Here is a 22,706-nt window from a genome sequence, read left to right as displayed (position 1 = left end):
TCCTGCCCCACCTCACTTGCTGATGCTGCCAGCTGGCCAGCCAATGAGGAAACAAGAGGCTCTACTGTTTCAACAAAGTCCAAGGCATACACAGTGCACCCTTGTTTGGGTGTTTGATATCTTATGTCTATATTTCATGGTGTACTAGATATGTCTCTGATGCTGTTGAAATAGCACCTAAGGTGCTAGAAGAGGAGGAAGGGGGCAGAGGCAAGAGAACTCTCTAACTAAGTTGGTTTTAGGTAAGGTTAGCAGGACGGAAAGTTTCTGAATGTCCATCCAAGTGTTCAGAACTGGGCTTGCAATAGTGAGATGTGCTGATCTATGCTATAAAGAACGGTTTGTTCAAGCCCTATTCCAAGGCAAGTTCAGATGAGAGAATAGCCCATCACAATGCACATTTTTATTTCACGAAAATCTAGCAAGTGGACAAATTATATATAATCATTAACTGCTTCCACAATGCTTCCAGACTATAAAACACACTTCAGTGAGATCCATTACTGAGTTGACACCACTTCAAACTGAGGAAAAGTGATAGAAAATTATCCATCAATTTCTTCAAATGTAAGCTAAGTGCAACCATATTTGCAAGCGTTGTGTGGACATTGAAATGCGCACAGAAGGGAAAGATCCTCCTTATCAGAAGCAACTTATCACCAGAAGAAAGTAAGAAAGTAAGAGAGATATCAGGAATTGTAATAAAAATACTATTATTAAAAATAAAGATTACTTCCATTCTTTTCTTTTATTGCCCCATGGGTAAATTGTGCAGAATTCTAAACAGAATTCCAAGCATCTCATGAATCTGAGCCTTATTTGTGGAGAATTTGGGGGAAATTAAAACACTCCAGATTAAAGCAACAGTTGAGCGAGCACTTCTTCTGGCTGTAAGGAAAACTGACAATCTCAGATGTCTGAATACACATACAGCCCCTGTTGGCTCCAGTGGTTGTTCCATATCAAGTCTTGATTGAAAAGATAGGAAGAGGAAAAATACATTTCAGTGTTTGATGTCACAAACAGATTTTGGTAATGTTCAAAAAGGAAAATGATCAATGGAAGCTAACATTTACTTTTGTAGGGATACTGTTCCCTTCAAAAATGCCTCAGGGCTATCATTGTAGTTGTACTCAGTTTCACAGTAGACTGACAGAGCAGAAAAAATAATAATTAGGCAGGAGAATTTCTGATTTAAATTGATAACATTTCACTAGCATCTGGAACTGAGGAGCAACATGAGCAGAAACTAGGGAAATTATTTGGAATAATGCCATAGGTCTTTTCTGAACCCATCTGTTCCCCCGCAGTTAGTCCACAGCCACATTGGAAGCCACATCTCCCTCTGCATTGCATCCTGCTCCCACTTTTCTCCTGCATCGCAGCTCTTTCCATACTCTGCATTGTTTTATGGCTGTTTGGAGGTGACTTCACAGTCATCACGGAGTTGCCCAGGGGTATCTGAAAGTGGTTTCTCCCAGGACCTTTTTGCTTTTTAGCTTCCGATTCAGAAGGAATAATAAGCAGACTATTTGACATGGCTTTAGACATCTCCACCCATTCCCCCATTCTAATTTCCACTTCTATTTAATTTTCACCTAGCACACAACTAGGAGGGCAGGTATAGGCGCAGCCTGGGGAGGTCCTCTGGAAATTTGATGCTTCTAGCTTGCGGGGGGCGTTTGACACCCTCCTCCATCTTTTGTACATTAGACCCTGGGGAGGGATCTTTTCCCTTCTCCAAAGCCAGTCTGCACACAACTAGGAGGGCAGGTAGAGGGGCAGCCTGGAGAGGTCCTCTGGGAGTTTGATGCTTCAAGCTTGTGGGGGGGGGGGATCTGACACACTCCTCTAACTTTTGCACATTGGACCTTAGGGAGGGATCTTTTCCCTTCCCCAGAAGCCAATCTGCACACAACTAGGAGGGCAGGTAGAGGGGCAGCCTGGAGAGGTCCTCTGGGAGTTTGATGCTTCAAGCTTGTGGGGGGGGGGCATCTGACACACTCATCTAACTTTTGCACATTGGACCCTAGGGAGGGATCTTTTCCCTTCCCCAAAAGCCGATCTGCACACAACAAGGAGGTGGATGTATTAAAAGGAATGTCAGGATTGCCCATTGGAAACAATGGAAGAGGCTTTAAGGCCCCTTTTTCAATTAAAACCCTTGGGATGCCACCCCTCCCAACAGACCAGCCAGTCGCTGAGCTGGCATCCCTCTATGGGTCATGCATGCCTGGAGTAGCTCAGTGGCAGCTAGCCAAAAGAGATGGGAGAGCAGGGAGGAAGAGAGAAAGGGGAGGGTGCAGTGTGCCCCATCCCTTGCTTACACACTTGGCCAATTCAGTGGCAATGGGACACCCCCTCCACATCTTCTCCGATATGTACCCGGGAGAGCCTTATGCTCTTTGAACAACAACTTGCTGGTGATCCCTGGTCCTAGAGATGTCCAGCTGTCCTCACCAGGGCCAGAGCCTTTTCAGTCCTGGCCCCAACCTGGTGGAACTCTCTGCCAAATGACATCAGGGCCCTGTGGGATCTTATGCAATTCTGCAGGCCTGTAAGCAGAGATGTTCCACCAGGCTTTTGGTTGAGGGCAGCAATGGTTACCCACTGGCTGGCACCCTTCTTTCCTCTCCCCTCCAAATTCTGACTTCCCTTCCCCCCACCTGGAAGAAAAAGGGACCGATAGTCCAGAACCGGGACCCATAATAATATAGGGAAATTGCCATCTTGATTTTTTATCTGCACTGAGATGTTTCTAATGTTGTGTGTAAATTTAATGTTTTGTATTTGGGGCCGCAGTGGCCACTGTGTCTTGTACATCATCCAGAGCCTGGCACGAGCCAGGATGGGGTGATTAATACTACAACAACAACAACAATAATAATTCAGGTAATTATTCTGCTTGGTATATACCAAATGAACACCCCTATCCTACACATAATTTTTTGCTGGATAAGTTAGAGGTTTAAGGTCCATGAGCACAAGTATAAAATTTACGGCCATATCCCATTGCTTTGGCAAAAAAGGACACTCTATCTCATTCCATTCATTTCTGAGAGTCTGCAGATCATATGTATTAATGACATGAAATATTTATAAGCAAATACTGTAGGTTTCATTTTCTGCATTGATTCAATTAGAATTATCAAGAGGAAAGGAGATTCTGAGACACATAGTGCTGCAGGGCCATATTTAAATACCAACAGATGTTGCAGTTGTAAATGCCGCCATTCAACAGAGTTTGACAGATCTTTATGGTTTTTTTCTTTAGTACAAGATCCTTAATGCTGGCTTGCTGATCATTATTTCAACTGGTTTTTTAAAAGACTACTGGGTCTGGGGAAGTGCATAAGCGTACTCGAGACATTTTCTCTCTCTTTAGATTGTGGTAAAATCTAAGCCAGTAAATTAAGAGTGGTTCTGGGAGATAAGTAGTTACTCCCACTGAGTTCCAGAGACCATTTTGAGAGCATGGGCTATGTTCAAGATGGACATGTGTCATATACCAGAATATATGCAGTGAAATACATTATGCCAACAGAGGATTGTTTACATTATTAAATTTCTTCTCTGTATTTCCATGCAAAAGGATCCCAATGACAAGTTTATACAAATCAAATGTAGACCTTGATGCATTTCTAATGGTAATATGAATAAAGATTTAATTTAATTGTGATCTGAATTATACCTGTTTCAATGAAGTATAGTTGGATCCATCAGTACTAATTTTTCTTATTTCATGATGATCTGCCAGAATTAAGAAAGGCTCTTCATCTAAAATACAGGAAAAGAAAAAAAAATACTACTCATGTTTTTAATGTATAGAACTTGAGAATAGAAAGTCCAGAATCACATGTGGTTGAAAATAAAATGCTACATGCTGTGAAAACTGTTATAAATGAAAGGAACATTAAAAGTATAATATTTCAAGAAAGATCAATGATGCATCATAAACTGAACAAGAGATTCAATTAGCATCTCTTTCATAGTACTTTAATTTAGCCTTTGTAATACAGGAAATGTATTAGCACTCACAATAATTTCAGTTCCAAGATAAATTTAAACATAGTTACTCAGCATGGCTTTTAAGGAACAAATAGGTAGTAAGTAATGTTTGACATTAGAAAAGGTAGAATTTCCAATTCTGTCAAACAATTCAAATTAATGAACACTACTATTTTACAGTAGTGGTGAGCTAAGCAGTTCTGGGGGGAAACTTTAATGTTAATAAATCTATAAAATGTTTCCTATGCCTGTGGAGTAAAGTTCCAGTTACTGAACATTTATATAACGTCCTGATAATAGTTTTTAAGAAAATTGCAGTTGCGTATATGCTGAGCAAAAAAACTTCTCATAAGTAATGTATGTATTAGGTTGACCTGCAAAGATCCTCATGAATGGGAATTAGTAAATATTTGACTCAGAACTGGGCCTATCCTTTTTTTCTCAAGCAGCCTGCATGAGTTCAACCAAGGAAAGCTTCTTCTGTCCTTCACTACCAAGTCTAGGCATAAAATGGCCAGATCTTTTGAAGTGGAGATCTAATGGTATAATTTGATTTCTAGAAAAAATTGATTTCTAGAATAAATCTAGAATCACATTTCTAGAGTAATTTGATTTCTAGAAATTAAGAGCAATCTTGAGCAGGTCTCCTCAGAATTCTACTGGGGTCTATTTAGTAGGCTAACTCCTAGGAAAAAGGTTCATAGGATTGCACTGTAAATGTTATTCTGCTTTTAGTTTTCTTTCACCTATACAATAAATTGTATATGAAAAAATATTATTATAGAGTTGTCAATAATCATAGCATTCTGGGTCAACTCAAAGAGTGATGGGGGATGCTATAGTCCTTCAGTCTGTTGTTTGAACTTTCAAAATATATGGTCTGGTACAAAGAGTGATGGGGGATGCTATAGTCCTTCAGTCCTTCATTTGAACTTTCAAAATATATGGTCTGGTTATGTTAAGAAGGGTGGACAAGTAGCTAGCTTCTTCTGGGATTTTTCATACAATATAAATAAAACATTCATGCTAAAGGGCAGGCTGGGGGAGGAGGAGTTGATTTTATACCCTGCTCTTCACTACCCGAAGGAGTCTCAGAGAGGCTTACCATCTCCTTCCCTTCCTCTCCCCACAACAGACACTCTGTGAGGTAGGTGGGGCTGAGAGAGTTCTTAGAGAACTGTGACTGTCTCAAGGTCACCCAGCTGGCTTCATGTGGAGGAGTGGAAAACCAAGCCCAGTTCTCCAGACTAGCATCTGCCACTCTTAACCACTACACCAAGCTGGCTCTCTGCTGTTGCTATTGTCCCAGTGCCTTAGCATCAGTAACAGAGTACAAGAAGAGTGAATAAATTCAGTCTCAGTCCAGAGAAAATGGAAGTGATGATTGTAGGAGATACGGTGTAAGAAAAGGAAAGTCTAAAATTAAAAGGGTTAAAAATATGCTCAAAAATCAAGTTTAGTGCTTGGAAGTTGCCTTTAGCTTCTGTCTTGCTCCTGGCTGTGTAGACTGTAGCCCTGAGTGTCAGAAGAGGAAGACACTGGCAGTTTGGTGCGACATGGGACGGCCTCGAATTGTACTAGTTTAAAATTTTGCAAGGCATAACACCCAGACAGCACACCCTGCTGTGGGTTACCCACGTGACCATCTGGTGGTCAAGTATTTACATTACTGCGGTGCCTCAGCCACAGAGTGTGCTGCCTGATCTTTTTTTAAAAAATGCAGGTGGATGTGTGCATATATGGACTCATGTGCATATGCACTTGTGCACATATGCATGAATAGGCAAAAACTCCCCCCCCCAAAAAAAAAACCCCTCACAGTGGAAATGGATCCACATGTTCAGGCCACCAATCCATTCTGCACACGCTCCCCCACATTCAGACATCCAATGAATACGTAGGGAAACAAAAACACCACGTGTTGTGGTGCCTTTTAACCTGGCTCCAAGTCGTCCTACGGCGGGGTGAGTATGCCTGGGGAACGCCTGACAGATGTGGCTGTGTGACTGTGCCCATTTAATACAGAGGAGAGGGGTGGCTATGTTGGGCCAAACTGCTTGTGTGATCACACCCACTGTATCTTAGCCTCAGACTGCAGACTGGGGGGGAACAAAGAGTTAGTTAGCTGGACTGGCAGACTTTGGGTTTCCTTCCTGTTTGCTCTCCCTTCCTCTGTCCCCTTGGATGTGTAGACTGATAACACAGGGAAATTACCTTTCGTCTTTCCACTCTCTCTCTGACTCTCACCCATACACACAAAGAAAGAAGCACGCCACGGTCCTTCTTTGCCACAGTGGATGCAGGATCCCCCTTGAGGTCGTCATCCTTCCATGGAAGTTAGATTAGACCCTATTCCTGTCTCTAAGCTTTCCTATCTAGAATGGAGTTCCTAAATAAAAGGGACTATTATTAGTCTTAAATAGACAAAGTGCCTCTGTGTAACTTTGTAACTCCGCTAGCACACTCAGTACGAAGCGCTTCTACTGTGTGTAGCCAAGGTGCACTCTGCTAAGGAGAAGGGATACAGTTACTCCCAATACTGAGGGCTTTTTTCTGATTGGCTACCTATGTCCTCTGTTGAAAGACAAAGATCCATACTTCATTGGAAGTATGTGCTGGTGGAGGCAGTTTTTCCATGTCTCCCCTGTGTCTGAATATCCACCTACAAACACCAAAAATGGTGAGGGACCAACACAAACTAAAACCACTTCAAAAGGATGGATGTATTGAGGAGAACAAAATGGGCAAAATAGTGTCACCAGAACATCTAGATTAATTCCTAAATTAGACTACCGTGATGCGTTTTACACAGGATAGTATTTGAATATGATCTGGAAAATTTGGCTAGTGAGAAATGCCGAAGCTAGGTTTTCGTTTGATATGAAAACAACTACGTCAACTTCTTATATGATTTTCGTTCAGATTCAAGGTGCACCACGTTAATGCTTTTCTGCATTGTCCTGAATATCCTTCTGCATTTTTATTTTAGTAATCTGATGGTGTAGTGTTTTAATATATTAATCTGCTTTGTTATCCTATTTATTACAAGCTATTACAAAATATTTTAAAAGCAGCCTTTTATTATTCTATTAATAATAAACAAAGAGATTGAAAAAAGGTTTCAGGTACTAATGCATGGTAGCACTGGGATCCCTTAGTCATGACTGTGTGATCAGTGTGGTGGATCAGCACCTTATAATTTGCCCATTTTACAGTTCTTTGGATATGTCTTCCAAGCAATAAACTACCTACCTACCACAAAATTATCCTACCTTTCCTCCACTTGCACCTGGCTGGATGACCTTGGGCAAGCCATAGCTCTGGCACAGCTGTTCTTGAAAAAGAGCAGTTTCTGTCAAGAGCTCTCTCAGCCCCACCTACCTCACAGGGTGTCTGTTGTGGGGAGGGGAAGGGGAAGGAGTTTGTAAGCCGCTCTGAGACATCTTCGGGTAGTGAAGGGCGGGGTATAAATCTAATCTCTTCTTCTTCTAAGGAATTCAAGCTGCCATACACATGTCTCCCATAAATCCAATCTCTTCTTCTTCTAAGGAATTCATGCTGCCATACATATGTCTCCACTTCCCATTTTATCTTTGCAAGCATATTGTGAGATCTTAGGCTGACAGTATATGCATGGCTCATGGACAACGAATGAACTTCATGGTGGAATGGAGCCTGAACCTGCATTTCCTCAGTCCTAGTCTGACAAAATAACGTCTTCACCACACTGGCTTTATTATACCAGTTATTTTGTTGGAGGGGTGGGTAACCTTTTAGCACAGAACTATGTTAACTAAAATCACTTTACTTTTGAAGGGTTAGCTTAATTGTTTCTTAATATTTGGCTTATAATGTGACTTAATATTACTGTGGAAAAATAAATAGTGGTACCTGAAAGAGATTTGCAGCCATTTGGATTATTAGATTGCACTTCATAACCATCTGCACACAAACATTTGTAGGTTCCATATGTATTGATGCACTGCTGGCTGCATGGAAAGCCAGAGAGGCATTCATCAATGTCTACACATGTTTTGCCATCATCCTTCACGTGAAAGCCAGGCCAGCATTTACACTAAGAAATATAAACCAAATAGACATTAATTACACTTAAAGTTACACATACATGTCCCCCAGCCCTCTATGTTATGGTTTTCTTCAGAAAGCTTGTGAAACCCCAGACATCCAAGTAACATTTCATCTAAACCTCTAACAATAGCACATTATAAAAAAGAAAATCTCACAGCGACTTGGATGTCCCACACTGAGCCTTATTTAGCTACCCAGTAGCAGCACTTACTCATGTCAGTGAGGCAGAATTCAGGTGGGAAACTAGACATTTTTGAGGATCAGCTGTAATTGGCTTAGGTCTCTAGTTTGACTCCTTTTCCCATAAAGCTTTGTAGTATAGCTGCTCTCAAGCAAGCTCTGACCTGACAATGCATTCTGTCCTACAAGAATTGTTTTCATTTTTTAGGTTTCAGCCTCAAAACAAAAACAATTGAGATGTCAGGGTATGTGGCTCCAGAATCCTGCCTTGACATGGGAAAGGTGTTTTTAACCTCGTAGAGTATGAGGTGAGAAGGAAAGGATTTGGGTTTCATCAGGCCCACCCCATTCCTTAATTGACAGCTACTCTGGATTTTTCTTCTATATAATGTCAGTGTCTGACATTGTTTGGGGCCTTTTGCCAACATTTCCCTTGTGGGTTTTGACAGGAGGCCGGAATGCATATTCCTAAATAGACATAAGTTCACTCTTTTTAAATAAATATGGGATTCTTTTCCTTCTGTATGATGAGTACTGAAATTGCTACTTGCTTGAAAAAATTGCATTATGATTTTATCTTTCAATAAATAGATACTTTGGAACAGTTCTCTCTCTCTCTCTCTCCCTCTCTCTCCCTCTCTCCCTCTCTGAAATGATAGGGTCCCTGCCAGTTTCCAACCCCCTCCCCTATCAAATTGAAGATGGCAACCAAGAAGTCGGATTATCTTTCCTATGAAGAAGAGTCTGGGACTTGCCAGTTTATTTAAAATAAGATGACTAGGGCCCTGTTCACATGCCGAATTTGCCACAGGAGAGCCACGAATGCTGGGTGGATTTTCAGGTCATGATCACACCGCAACATCTGGCAAGCATAGAGCACCCGTGGCCAACCCGTGGCATGCTGCCGAAGCTGCACAGTTAAAAAGTATCTCAACAAATGTACTAGCAAATGGTTTGCCATGGGCTGCCGATTGAATCATTCCATGTGATCGTGCCGGCACATGGCTTTCCCCGGGCTGTCCTCCTTGACACGCACACACTGACGGATGAAACCACGGTGTGCTGCTGTTGTGTCTGATCGCGTTCTGGTGGGTCTAATTGCACTGGCGGAAAGAGCCACGTCTCCCCCCCACGTTATCCGGCTTGTGTGACTGGGGCCTAGGGTGGAATATGGTAAAAATTTATAAAACTACGCCTGGGGTAGAGAAAGTGCATAGAGAACACAATTTCTCCCATAATAAGAGAACTTGAGATGACTCGATGTAGTCAATGGGTAGTAGATTCAGGACAGATAAAAGGAAGTGTTTCTTTATTCAATTACTAACTATATTGAGGAATTCACTGTCAGTAGACATATGCCACTAGCAAATATGACTTTAAAATGGGGACAGACAGTTTCATGGAGGATAGCTCCATCAATGACTACTATCCATGGTAACTTAAAGGAAACTCTATATTCAGAGGCAGTGAACCACTGACTATCAGTGGAAGGCCTTCGTTTATATGCCTTGTTAGTTGGCCTTTGAGGATGACAGGTTTACTACTGTGTTTAACAGAATATTGGATTAGATGAACCACTGCTCTGATCCAGCAGGGCTCTTCTTTTGTTTCCCCCATTAGTGGCTACTGCCATATCTCTTCTCAGAGGACAGATTGCTGCAAGAATCCCTATCTACCATATCCCATAAAGGAAAGTAATTCTGTCCCTTAAAAGCCCTGGATATATTACAGCTGTATGTTCTTCCACAGAATATTGATGCAATGGGGAAAATGGCACATGCCAAAGCACATGAACTCCAGAAGTATACAAACGTACTATACCCTTGAGGATATACTCATACTAGATAAGCAAGGTGTTTCTGAGTTCATAGTATGTAGGCCCTAAATAAAAATCTACCTAATCGTTTATCAGGTCTATGCCTTTTTATTGTTGTCAGACTAGGTAGGCATTCCTAAGGACTGACATGAAAAGCCAAACATCATCGAGTTCAATGTCGTCTGTGTTCATGGAATAGAAAAAGATGGAAAACAATAGAACTGTGCCCTTTTTATTTGATTATTATTTTAAAAGGAAGTGTTAAATTAGAGTTTGACATAATTACTGAGTATATGTAAATCAAATTTAAGATAGAAAACTCTTTTCATAATATTACACACCATGACTACCAACCTTGTACCCAACTGGAAGATCTTGACAGTCTTGAGAACAGCCACTGATTTTCTTACTCAAACATTCATTAATATGACAGTTTCTCTCATCAGATCCATCACCACAATCCTGCTTAGTGTCGCAAACATCTTCTTGGGGAATGCATTTGCCATTTTTGCACATAAAAAAGGAACTGTTGCATGACTGTTCTAAAAAAAAGAAAAGAAAAACCAAAAGAAAAAAAAGATACATATGTATTGCAAGAAATGTATCAAGAACCATTTAGATTTTAAAGTGAAGGCTGCATCTTGATTTATGAATAAGCAGGGGTCATTTCCTGTGGGAGCGCACAGGAGCGGAGCTCCGGCAGTAAAGAGCCCAGGGGGTGGGCACATGCAACAATCCCCACCCCCTGCTCCCAGCAACCCTCAGTCAGAGCAGGAAGCAGCCAGGTAAGTTGCAGAGCTCCACATGGTCCAAAACAGTCCAGTGGCACCTTTAAGACCAAGTTTTATTCAGGTACAAACTCTCCCTCCTCTGCGAGGACAGATCTGCACATCCCCCTCCAATAGCTAGCAATCCAAAAAAGTCCAGTGGAGCCTGAGCCATGGGTGTTGCCTTCTGACACACTTCCGGTGATGTCAGGGGGTGTGGCATATGCACATATGTTATGCTAATGAGTTGTGCTGAGCTCCTGCACCTCTTTTTCTACAAAATGACCCCTGTGAATAAGGCATACATTAGTTAAACAGTGATCATAGCCCTGTTGATATATGGTACAACCCAGCAACGGATAATTTGCTGTTGGTTGTGACAAGCAGAATGTACCACTTAGTATGCAGGCAGTAATTAAGTATTGTGGTAGTAAGATTCTAACTACTTACCATTACTTTCTATAATCCTCTCTCTATGGCTGCGGTCAGACATGCCATATGGCATGGTCAAGAAGTGCTCCTATTCCATACATTGGTATTTGACATGGGGGTTCAATTGCTCGTTTATGCACATGCCTGAGCATGCCGTCTGATAGTGCAGTGACGGGCTGTGCCCACAGCAAAACAGATTATACTGGGATATGTGATCACATATCCCAGTATAATATGTTTTGCTGTGGATGCAGCCCATCACTGCACTATCAGACGGCATGCTCAGGCATGTGCATAAATGAGCAATTGAACCCCCATGCAAAGAGTTCTCCATGGATCAATTATGTGGTGATGTGCATATCACTAAGCAGGAAAAAAAGTGCCGATTTGGGATGGACCAAGCAGTCCATCCCAACAGCCTGAATTTGTGCTTGAGTGATCACACTAGGGAAAATCTGTCCATGGCCCAATGGCAAGTGTTGGGACCGGACTTTCCCCAGTGCCTTTTAACCCCATTTCTGTGGTGGGGCAGCACGGGTTGCCGATGACTGCAGGACATTTCCCAGACGTTGCAGTTTGATTGTGCACTTTAGATCTGCCAGGTATTCAGAGCCAAGTCGGATCTAAAGGCACATCTGACTGCAGCCTATATTTTAATTTCCAATGCACACAGAGGGTTGGATCCAGCACAAAAATTCTGCTTGTGCTAGAGCTCTTGAACAGCAGAAACTCAAGAAAAATACCACAGTTGGTGTTCATGCCAAGTCATATTGTATCCTCACTTATGCTGCCACTTGCTCAGGATTTTGTGAAACCAATTCCTGAACAATATGACATATAGGGAGGAAAGCACTAGATGTTGCACAAGATTTAGTGCAAGCAGAAATGCACTAAGTCCATTTATCATTCCACTTGTGCATCTCTGGATCCAAGCTTCAGTCAATATTATGTGACAATCCATCTCAGTCCCCAAGACACAAATTCGTAGATATATATTCTTAAGTCTTATAGCCCATCATACCTCAAGAATTCATGGAGGACAGCAATATGGTATTTTTATTCTTTCCCATCAAAAATCAATTTGAATTTTTACATGGCACTATGCAGCATCCATCTGGCCCACTAAGCTGTTGTAAATTCCACTCACAGCTAGAGTCTACAACCTAGAGTCTAGTAAAGCTCAATTTTAATTAAGAGAAGATATCCTGTAAATTATCTAGATTTACAGATGCTCACCATTTTGTATGTTTTACTGTCTATAGACTACAAATATATATTACAGAAGCCAGAAGGGAAACTAAGTATATTTTCATAATTTTTCCACATATTTAGACCATGCTAGAAAATAACTGCTGACACTAGAGTTATTGAGGTACATACTTACCTATTCCTTGGGTAGATTGCCCTTTTTCTATGTAAGAGAATGCCCTGATACAGAAAGGTTAATCAGGACTCTTTCCTGATCAGCTCTTGGGAAGGGGCTGAACCCAGGTATCCTCTTTCACCTCCTTCTCAAAAATATGGAATGGAATGGAAAGTGCTGTCAAGTTGCAGCAGACTTACGGCAACCCCATAGGGTTTTCAAGGCAAGAGACAAACTGTGGTGGTTTGCCATTACCTACTTCTGCATAGCAACCTTAGACTCCCTTGGTGGTCTAAGTACTAACCTGGGCCAACCCTGTTTAACTTCTGAGATCTGAGGAGACTGGGCTAGCCTGGGTCATCGAGGTCAGAGTCCTCAACAATAACAAACTGTTTAACAGACTAGCACCTTTAGGTGCAGTCCTGTCTCTCATAGTTACACTAAAGGTTTACTGAATTCATACCAGTAAGTTTCCATGTAGTGAGCTGAGGCAGAAAAATGACACCCCAAAATGTGAACACAGAGAAGACATGGGAAGATACGCTCAGTAACCAAGACTTGCTGAGAGCTCTTTCTTTTAATCTTTTCCTGCATAATTCAGACTTTCTTGCTTTACATGTTTTACCAGCAGACCATTGAACTGAATCATAGAATCACAGAGTTGGAAGGAGCCATACAGGCCACCAAATCCAACCCCTGAACACTGCAGGATCAGCCTAAAGCATCACTGGCTAGAATTTTTCCAGCCACTGCTTGAAGACTGCCAGTGAGGAGGAGCTCACCACTCCCTAGGCAGCCATTTCCACTGCTGAATGACTCTTACTATTAAAAAAAATTCCTACTATTCAGTCATTACTTTTCCGCCCATAATTTAAACCCATTATTGTGACTCCTATCCTTTGCTGCCAACAGGGATAACTGTCTGCCCTCCTCTAGGTCCCTGATCACCCTCATCACTCTCTTCTGTACCCACTCCATTCTGTCCATATCCTTTTGAAGTGAGGTCTCCATAACTGCACACAGTACTACAGATGCAGCCTGGCCAATGCGGTGTACAGCGGGATTATGACATCTTGTGATTTGGATGTCATGCCTCTGCTGATACACCCCAAGACTGCTTTAGCCTTTTTTGCCACTGTATCACACTGACTGGTCAATACCAATGGACCATCAAATACTAAGAAAAATAAACACTATCTTCACATAAAACCAAAATTAGACTTATATTGAAAAAGTTCAACCTGCACTTTTGCATTTTGTGTTAATTGGATGTTCATCAGAATGATCTGGACAATCAAAATCTCCATCACATTGCCACTGAGAATTTAAAAGACATCTTCCATCAGCACAACGGAATTCTCCAGGATTACAGTGGCGATAGCCTAGAACAGAATGATCAAAAATGCATACTTCAGAAATTTAGTACATATTCACAAAGATATGAAATTAGTAGCAATGTCTTTCTGATTGATAAATATATATGTATAATATATATGTATACTAAAATCCTCATCCTCAGGTTGAGAAGTCCTTCTGTTGGCTCCTTAGCAGAAGGGACCCTGTATGTTAAAATGTGCTGTTTAAATTAATTCCACCCTCTTATAGAACATGGCTTGAACAATAAAACCCAGGAGAATGTTATGCACAATCTTCTGGTATTCAACCACTGATGCAGTTTCAACAACAAGAACAAGTTTCAACATACCTAGGACTGGTGCCAGGATTTTTTGTGCCCTACGCAAGACTAACTACTTGCACACACCCCCGCTAACCAATTTTCAAAAACAGATGAATTCTACATAAAATGAAAAGCACAAAACTTGAAATTGCTTCATCCCAGTCCCAGAACACATCTCCTACCCGCAGGGACTGTCATTCCACTCTGGCGCCTGTCATTCCAGTCCCAGAACACATTTCCTACCCTCGGGGCTGTCATTCCACTCTGGGGTCTGCCATTCCAGTACCAGAACACACCTGCTACCCCCATGGACTGTCATTCCAGTCTCAGAACACTACTATTACTACTCTACTATACTACTATCTTACTACTACTACTATCCCCAGGGACTGTTATTCCACTCTGGGGCCTGTCATTCCAGTCTCACAACTAATTCTGCTAATTCTGTTCTAGCCAACTGTATAGAGTAGTCACCCTTGGTAGATTTATGACAGGAGGATTCACACTGTTTACCTCAACTTCCTCCTTTTTTACTAGAAAATTTACACCTGATAGATGTATGACAGATTTCACACCCTAATGCTGATTGTCAGTTCTGCCCTCCTCTGATATCTGCACTCTGGGTGGTCACCTAGTTGGCCTACTGGTAGCAGTGGCCCTGAACAGGTACCCATGCCATATTCTATTGCTAGGGGTTATTGTAACTATTTTGACAAGCCAGAGAATACAGTACACAGGTCAGCAATCCATGTTCTGGAGCTATTGAAGTAGATCCCCCCAGCCATAGCAGCACTGATGAAAGTAGAATGACAGCAGAATTGTTCTGGAACCCAGGCTTGGTTGAAGTTTGTCAAATATGAGAGGATGAAGAGTATCTCCATAGTACTCTGCAGCATTGTGTGAATTAGGTGTAAAAAAACCTTCAATTCTGCAGTAGAAATGTGGGTTTTTAAAAATTTAGTATTTAAAGCTATTACAAGAAATAAGAAATGCAAGTATTTCATTTTGAGCTCCTGAGTTTCCAAATCCAACATAATCCCACAAAAGTTACCACAACTCACCTCTTCCAGTACCTTCACTATATCTTTCCAATTTTACCATCAACTGTGTATATGTAAAACGTTATAATATGGTCTGTTGACATTTGACTGGCCTGTACTCCTATCGAATTGGGGTATATTTCTCAAGGAGATTGTCTCTCTTCAATGTTAGATACAATTTTCAAAGAGATGCACAAATAAAATAATTGTTTGGGGAGGTGAAGTATTCATCTACAGAAATAACAGAGGAGTCTTAGCAGAACTCCTTTAGAGTAAGGAGAAATTTAATACCTGAATTCACTTTCTTCAAATGATTTTATACCATGGGGGGGAGAGTTCTTCCCTGTCAGCAGATGGAGACAGAGCATTTGAACTTCAGTGTTAAGACACCTCTTTCACAATCCTCGGTTTATTGTTTGAAAAGTACTAATTACTACAGATGCCTTAAAACAAAGTCGTATACTCTAAGATTTATAATGAGAAGAACTCAACAGACAATACAATTCAATTTTAAGATTATGCCTTTTAAATTTTAAATGGTCTTAGAGGAGGCAGTCTAGACTGGTATAGAAGAACTCAAAGAAGGGAAATTGACAGGTATTAAATTTCTTCTTGAGTCATTCTTCTATACCAAGCAAGATTCTTTGGACCTCCCATGTGCTGCTGTTGAATTCAAGAGCTTTATGACTGACCAAAGAATCTATGTAAAGAAGCTGTATCAACCGAATGGTTCTACTTTACCATTAGTATACATGCCTGAGACTCTGAAAATATTTGAAATGAAAATCTGGTAGACTACAGTGCAATCCTAAACAGGGTTATACACTTCTAAATCCATTGATGACAGAGTGTGACTGTTTCAAATTGCATTGCCAGTTTTAAATGCAGCATAGCTACTGCATTTCTGTCTTCATGACATATTCCTGTAATATAACATCTCACAAGCAGCATGTTGGGGATGAATGCAGTATCTTAACTCTAACTCACTCTTCAGAGTTGCAGTGCATTGAAGATCCATCTTGAGGCCCATTTTAAAAGACCATGCACATTTATGATACATGAAGGGAAAAAATCCTTAAAATTACAAATAACAGGATCCAAGAAGTAAGTTAACCTTGCTATGAAGAGTGTGGATTCTGCACGAAGATGCTCCCTATCTGTGCACAGGAGACTGTTCTTCAATAAATCAAGATCTCCACTGCAGAAAAGTTCCTCTTCTCTTTATGTATTCCCCCAAGTATATCCATGGAGGTGGCAAACCATCAAGGTACTGATTGCAAACAGGATTTTTGATTTTCTCTACTGGGGATTTTCTATTCTCTTGAAATGAAAATAGCATTTCTGAAAATATGAGTAGGAAACTTAGCCTGCATACACTCCAAGTAGCAAATGACAGAAGACTACAAAAATAGTTCTGTGATTTCTGTGGGTAAAGTCTCGTAATCCTTTTAAAATACCTGTATGTCCAAAAATGGTAAAATTCTATGATAAGCAATCCACAGAGCCAGCTTTTTGGTCAAATTTCATTGCTTTAAATCTACAGGGGGAAATTTGTGTTTGTATGTTTTATATTTTCTATGATTAAACTACTATAATTCATCAATACTGCAAAGGGTAATAAGGCACCAAGGTAAACACATTCATTTCCTATTCAGACTTGGCAACCACATTCCCTTCAAACTACTGTAAACTATAGTATTATAAAAAAGGTAATTTGATTCAATACAAATAACAAACAGTATACATAAAATAATGAACTAGCAAACCAATGGCTAGCAAACTTTGTCTCCTTATCAGAACTATCTTCCATATGTAGTTATGTCACTTTAAGTCTTTATTGTATATCATGTTCAGGAACTGTATGCTGGAAGGCATCTCAGCTAAGATGTAAAGTGTGTTTTTGAGCCATGGAGGAGATGAGAACTAGGGATGCCAACCTTCAGATGGGACCTAGAGATCCCCCAGAATTACAGCTCATCTCCAGACTATAGAGGTTAGTCTCCCTGGAGAAAATAAATGCTTTGGAGGGTGGACTCTATGGCACTGTATCCCACTGAGGCCCCTGTCTTCCACAAGCTCCATCCCCAAATCTCCAGGAGTTTCCCAATCTGGAGCTGGCAATCTTAGAGATTTTCCAGAGTATCCCTTTTTTTTAGTGGGGATGGAAATTAATCTAATTTATTTTTAAGAAGACGAAATTTCATACCAGGTAACACATAATACTGGTCTTTGGTGCATTCATTAAAAAGCATTTTTTGTTCTTTTTCAAATCATAATTATGGTTATATTCATATGGCAAATAGAAAAAAAATGACTTTGTGGCAAAGAAAAAATAGTATGATGTTAAGCGGTGGTTTTAAAACTAGTATGAGAAGCACATTAGACATGCAGAAAAAGAATTACTTCATATTTCTTGAGAAAATTACATGTCTATGATCTAACTGACCGAGTAGGAATATTTATCAAAATTTTATATGAAACAATAGTGTCTTAATAGAGGAAGCGAGGAAAACACAGAAGGTGTCAAGGATATAACATGGGCACAAGTGAGCCCATGACTTATTAACTTTCATCCTTTGTTCATACAGTAGTATAAGACCAGACCTTTGGATAGACACACTATCCCAGTAGTGTAACAGTAACAATGAAGACAAATAGGAATTATGAATTATTGGCAAACAGCAGGTTTATGTAGGTGAGTTAGGACTCTTATTTGAAAAGTAGAAGAATCTGACCTTGAACACAAAAACTCTTCATGAACCGCTTTTTATCTCAGGACATGTAAGCTCTTTTTTAGGCTTTCCCCCATAATCATGAGTTAAAGAAAAGGTAAATTGTAAATTTTTGGACTGTAGATATATTCAACTGCTGACTGTAATGAAAACTGTGTTTACAATAAATCGGGTGGACAATTTTGCTATCAACAATGTGTAGTATAACAATTTCCCCAGTGATAAAACTAAGTTTTCTATGTAAATGTCTAGCTTCACATTGAAGCTGGCATTTGGAATCATCAATTGCATCCCATGCACAGAATTTTCAAAATTAAAATTTCCCCATTTAGATTATAATAAAAGGTTGTTTGGGAAAAGGTACTGTATCACACAGAGGACATGATACTATGGGGAATGAATGAAAAACAAAACAAAACTTGATGTTTTCATTGTACCTCCATAACAATCACCTTGATACCAATGACTTAAGCTACTTAGCAGGAGGTTTAGTAAACTTGCCTTTCTAAAGACTTTTAATCAAAGGCATCCAATAACTGGGAGATTTCTCCCATTCTAGTATTATTAATAAACCTGAGAATTTCCCAAACATGCAACTGAACAAGAAGCAGTAACTAAGAATTCTATGAGACTCTTCAAGTACATAGGAATCTCACAACTTTGAAATTCAAATGCTCTGTGGTCTTCTGCTGACAAGGGAACAAACTGAAATGAACAAGAAAAACAAATACAAGTAAGTGGATTTAACACAAACATTGTATTAAAACATTTTTTATCTTATAATGAATGCCTTTTTTAAAAGAAAAAGCCTCCAAGATCAAAGTTGCATCAATTATCATCTCCTTTCAGGAACCCTTGATATGTCTCCGACAATTACCTATTCATTCAGCTAAGATAAACTAAATAGAATTAACAGCACATTGATTTAAACTACCGTAACTCTGCAAAGAGCTGCAGTGCAAAGTCGGTACATTACTCATTATACTAATTTCCTTGTTAAAATATATTTCATTTTCATTATATAGTGTTTTATTCAATAGGGAAACCCCTAGAATAAAAATAAATATTCAAAGAAATTAAGAAAAAAATTATTCAGCATTAAATATAAAACAGGTGTCAAATGTGTTTCTGTATCATTTTATTTTAGATCTGTCTAACCGTAATACTTATGTACATATGCCAATAAAGGTCTGTGTATGTGTATGTGAATACTTATGTATTTAAGTAATACTTGCCACATTCTAGTGATTCATCTGACCCATCTCCACAGTCATCATCATGGTCACATACAAACTGCTTGGGAATGCAGGCTTTATTATGGCACATGAAAGTGTTTTCATCACAAGTGTTATTAGGTGCTATGAAAAGAAAGGAAGGGGAAAAAAGATCCCTTAAGAACATAACACAGATGTTTCTGTTATTTGAAGGTATGATGAATCAGTAATTTACAAAGGAAAAAAAAATCATAATCACACAACTAAAACAGAAATTCCAAAGGACATACAACGGGAAATTAGAACTAGTTAAAATAATTTTCCATCTCCTGAAGGTGGACAATTAAATATTTTTGGAAAAATCAACACAGGCTCCGGTCACCGGGGAAAGAAAAGGCGGGGGGGGGGGGGAGCGTAGCTGTGTGCCCCGGGGCAAACAAACGCGTGGTTAAGCGATCAGACCTCCCGTGGAGGTCCTGTGGAGGTACCGTGGAGGTTCCGTGGGTAGGGAGAGGTGCTGATCACAGGACTAGCCTGCGCGCAACGAAGAAGCGGGCGGTGCAGCAAACTGGTGTTTTTGTTTTGTGTACCCGACGAATGCGCATGCTCCGTTGGGTGCGTGTGCGCATCCAACGGAAACTTGGGGGGGAAAACCTTTGTCGCAAGGGGACATGGGCGGGCGCCGGATGCCTCAGGAAACGCGATCAGACGCCCGCCCTTGCCCCGCAGTTTCCGGAAATTAGTACCTCCGAGGTACTGGCCAGACAGGAAATGGAGAATATGTGGCCTAGACTTACCCTGAAGCCACTTTGTAAACTCTGGGGCCAGGGATGGAGCAGCGAGACTGGTCATTGTGCCCAGTGTCTGGCAGGCCACATGGCCTGACCATGGGTGGGGCCCGGCAGTCACAATGAACCCTGGCATGCAAGATGCACTTCCAGGGGTTCTGGGGGGAGGGTGTCAGTGAGCTTGGCCTGTCTGCCCACCCCTCGGCATCTTTTCCATGCAGCTTGCTTTGTAGCTGTGGAGCAGAGAGGGGATGCACCACATGGTCTGCTTTAGAGCACAAGGCCTGACATGAAGGCTTTATGGGCTTTGTCTCTGATCTCCTGGGCCACACAGCTCCTCCTGGACCTTGCAACTTCACTGTGGGCCCTGTGTCACATGGGATAAAAGCAGAACCACAGATACTGGAAGTGGCAAAGCAGCGGTGGCAATGACTGTGAGCGTGCAAGAGTGGCCATTGGTGTTGGAGGAGATCCTGCCATGGTAAATCAAGGAACAGGTGCACTCCCTGTCATTCCTGGACAGTCTTGGGGAGCCATGGCTGGCCTGCCAGGACACAGCTGTCCCTTGGGCATCAATGGCTCTGGCCCTGGTGAGCAGGGCAGGGCTGGGGAGGGCATGGCCATCCCTTAGGAATTGAAGGCCAGGGACGCTGGGGAGTCGCAGCCATTCTGGGGGTAAGGTTTCCCGTAGGCATCATGGGTCTGATCAATACCACCATTCCCAGGAAGTCAGAGGGCATTGGGTGCCACATGGGGGGCCTTCACTTGGGACACTAGGGACCTCTGGAAGTTGGGGATGGGCAATTTTGCCCTAAAGGCACCGGGGTGGATCAGTATAAGGAATTTTCTTGTGGCTCTCTTGGGGAGGGTTACTGGCTGAGTGGTAGAGCATCAGTGGCTATGCAGATGGTTCCTGGTTTGGTCCCACTCCCTGGCATCTCCAGATACAAGGACCAGGTGGTAGGGGAGGAAAGTGACCTTATCCTGAGACTCTGCAGAGCCACTTCCAATCTGATTTGGTAATAAGAACTTTGCTGGACTTATGGCATGATTCTGTATAAGGCAGCTTGTTCATCAAGCATACTTACTTTAATCTAGTACCAGGCTAAGAAGATACCCCTGCCTTGAAATGGAGCCACTGCCTATCTGAAGGGATAAAACTGACATGTAGCATCCCATGGTACCACTGGGGGAGACATGCACTCACTGGGTCCAAATTCTGATTGAGATGCAGCGGTGCAGATGTGGCTTTAAACGGTTCTTCCAGGAGGTGCAGAAGCAGGGTTGTGGTCACTCCAGGCATGGTTCACTTGATATGATACCATTGATATCTTTGTCTGTTTTTGGTTCCAGGCCCAGGGCATTTATGGATTTACAACTCGCAAGTTATTATGTTGCTTTGTAATCAAGAAATTGACAAGTGACATGCCTCCCAAGAGACCTGCTTTACCCTGAAGCCACTTTGTAGCCTCTGGGGCCAAGTCCGGTCCAACACGCCAAGTCCGGTCCAACACGCACTGTGCAGGGACCTGCCATGGGGAGGGCCTCTCATGCCACTGCCCCTAGAGCAACACATAGTGCTCGGGGCCTCTCCCAATGGGGAAAGGCACAAGAGAGGCAACCTCAGGCAATGTACTGGTGCCCCTCACACATGTACCCACACCAGCAATGGCATCACACTGATGTTCAGGTCCATGACCACATGGCAGTTTTTAAAGGGATTACAAAGGCCATTGCTCAGATGTCAGAATGGTTCACAACAGCAATCCAGGAGCCAGTAAGGATCCTGCCACCTCCCTTCCCTATGGTAGGTGATGGCAGTATTCACCGGCTGTATATGAATCTAGTGATTTGAGGGGCAGCATACTGTAGCAGCCTCCCTTCGCCAAGAGGAGTTGAGCCAAATGGAATAAGTCTAGGGTTGCCAAGTGGACTTACCCCTCGCGGCGGGGAAGCCTCACCGCGGTCCGGGAGTTGTTGCTGGACGCGCGCGTGTTGCTGACATGCGACGTTGCTGACGTTGGGGGCGTGGCCGAGCTCGTCGGTGGGAAAACCATATGGTGATGCAGCTTTGGGGGCGGGGTTCCCCCTGGGGCCCAATTCCGCCGCGGCCTCCGAAATTGGGCCTCCGAAGCAGGGGATTCCCCGCCCCCCGGGCCCATTTGGCAACCCTAAATAAGTCCCAAAAGGCCTCTCAGGGAGCAGGACTCTCCCAGCACTGATGATACCCTCTGGGCCAGCCTTGTCCAGTTCAGGATATAAGTGACTACCATCAAGTCAACCCTCCCCCCTCTTCATCCATGCTGACAGGTCTTGCCACTCCAGGTTTCAGTTTGCCAGTATTATGCAAGCTTGCATTGCAGCTTTGGGACTTCCCCCCTCTGAGTTTGATGTGCACTCCTTCCATATAGGGCCTGCCACTGTGGCTTTGGAACTGGGTCTCCTCATGAAAAACAAAGGGCAATAGGCCATTGGTGCTCCACAGCTTACAGGTCTTACATACACCCTGCTGGTCAGACAGTTCACTAATGTTTGTGTGCTTTAATCACCTCAAATCTGTGTGGATCATGGGCCATAGCATTGTGTATGGGGCAGGGAG

The 22,706-nt window shown here is 42.0% G+C and overlaps 1 protein-coding gene across 1 annotated transcript in view; it reads right to left on the bottom strand.

Annotated features, from left to right (window-relative positions):
- The window catches only part of LRP1B (LDL receptor related protein 1B), a gene marked incomplete at both ends in the record, with an annotated part of 332,345 nt that overhangs the window by 96,562 nt on the left and 213,077 nt on the right, over positions 1 to 22,706 (bottom strand). Inside the window, 5 exons of the mRNA XM_015412125.1 lie at positions 3,692 to 3,777; positions 7,900 to 8,083; positions 10,448 to 10,635; positions 13,897 to 14,037; positions 19,341 to 19,463. Coding sequence (XP_015267611.1) covers positions 3,692 to 3,777; positions 7,900 to 8,083; positions 10,448 to 10,635; positions 13,897 to 14,037; positions 19,341 to 19,463 — 722 coding nt within the window. The remainder of the gene's footprint in view (positions 1 to 3,691; positions 3,778 to 7,899; positions 8,084 to 10,447; positions 10,636 to 13,896; positions 14,038 to 19,340; positions 19,464 to 22,706) is intronic.

Source organism: Gekko japonicus, unplaced genomic scaffold (assembly GCF_001447785.1).
Source record: "Gekko japonicus isolate JY-2015 unplaced genomic scaffold, Gekko_japonicus_V1.1 scaffold2043, whole genome shotgun sequence".
In the NCBI taxonomy this organism is placed as follows: Eukaryota; Metazoa; Chordata; class Lepidosauria; order Squamata; family Gekkonidae; genus Gekko; species Gekko japonicus.
The sequence above is the reverse complement of the archived record's forward strand: the minus strand, read 5'-3'. Positions and strand labels throughout refer to the sequence as shown.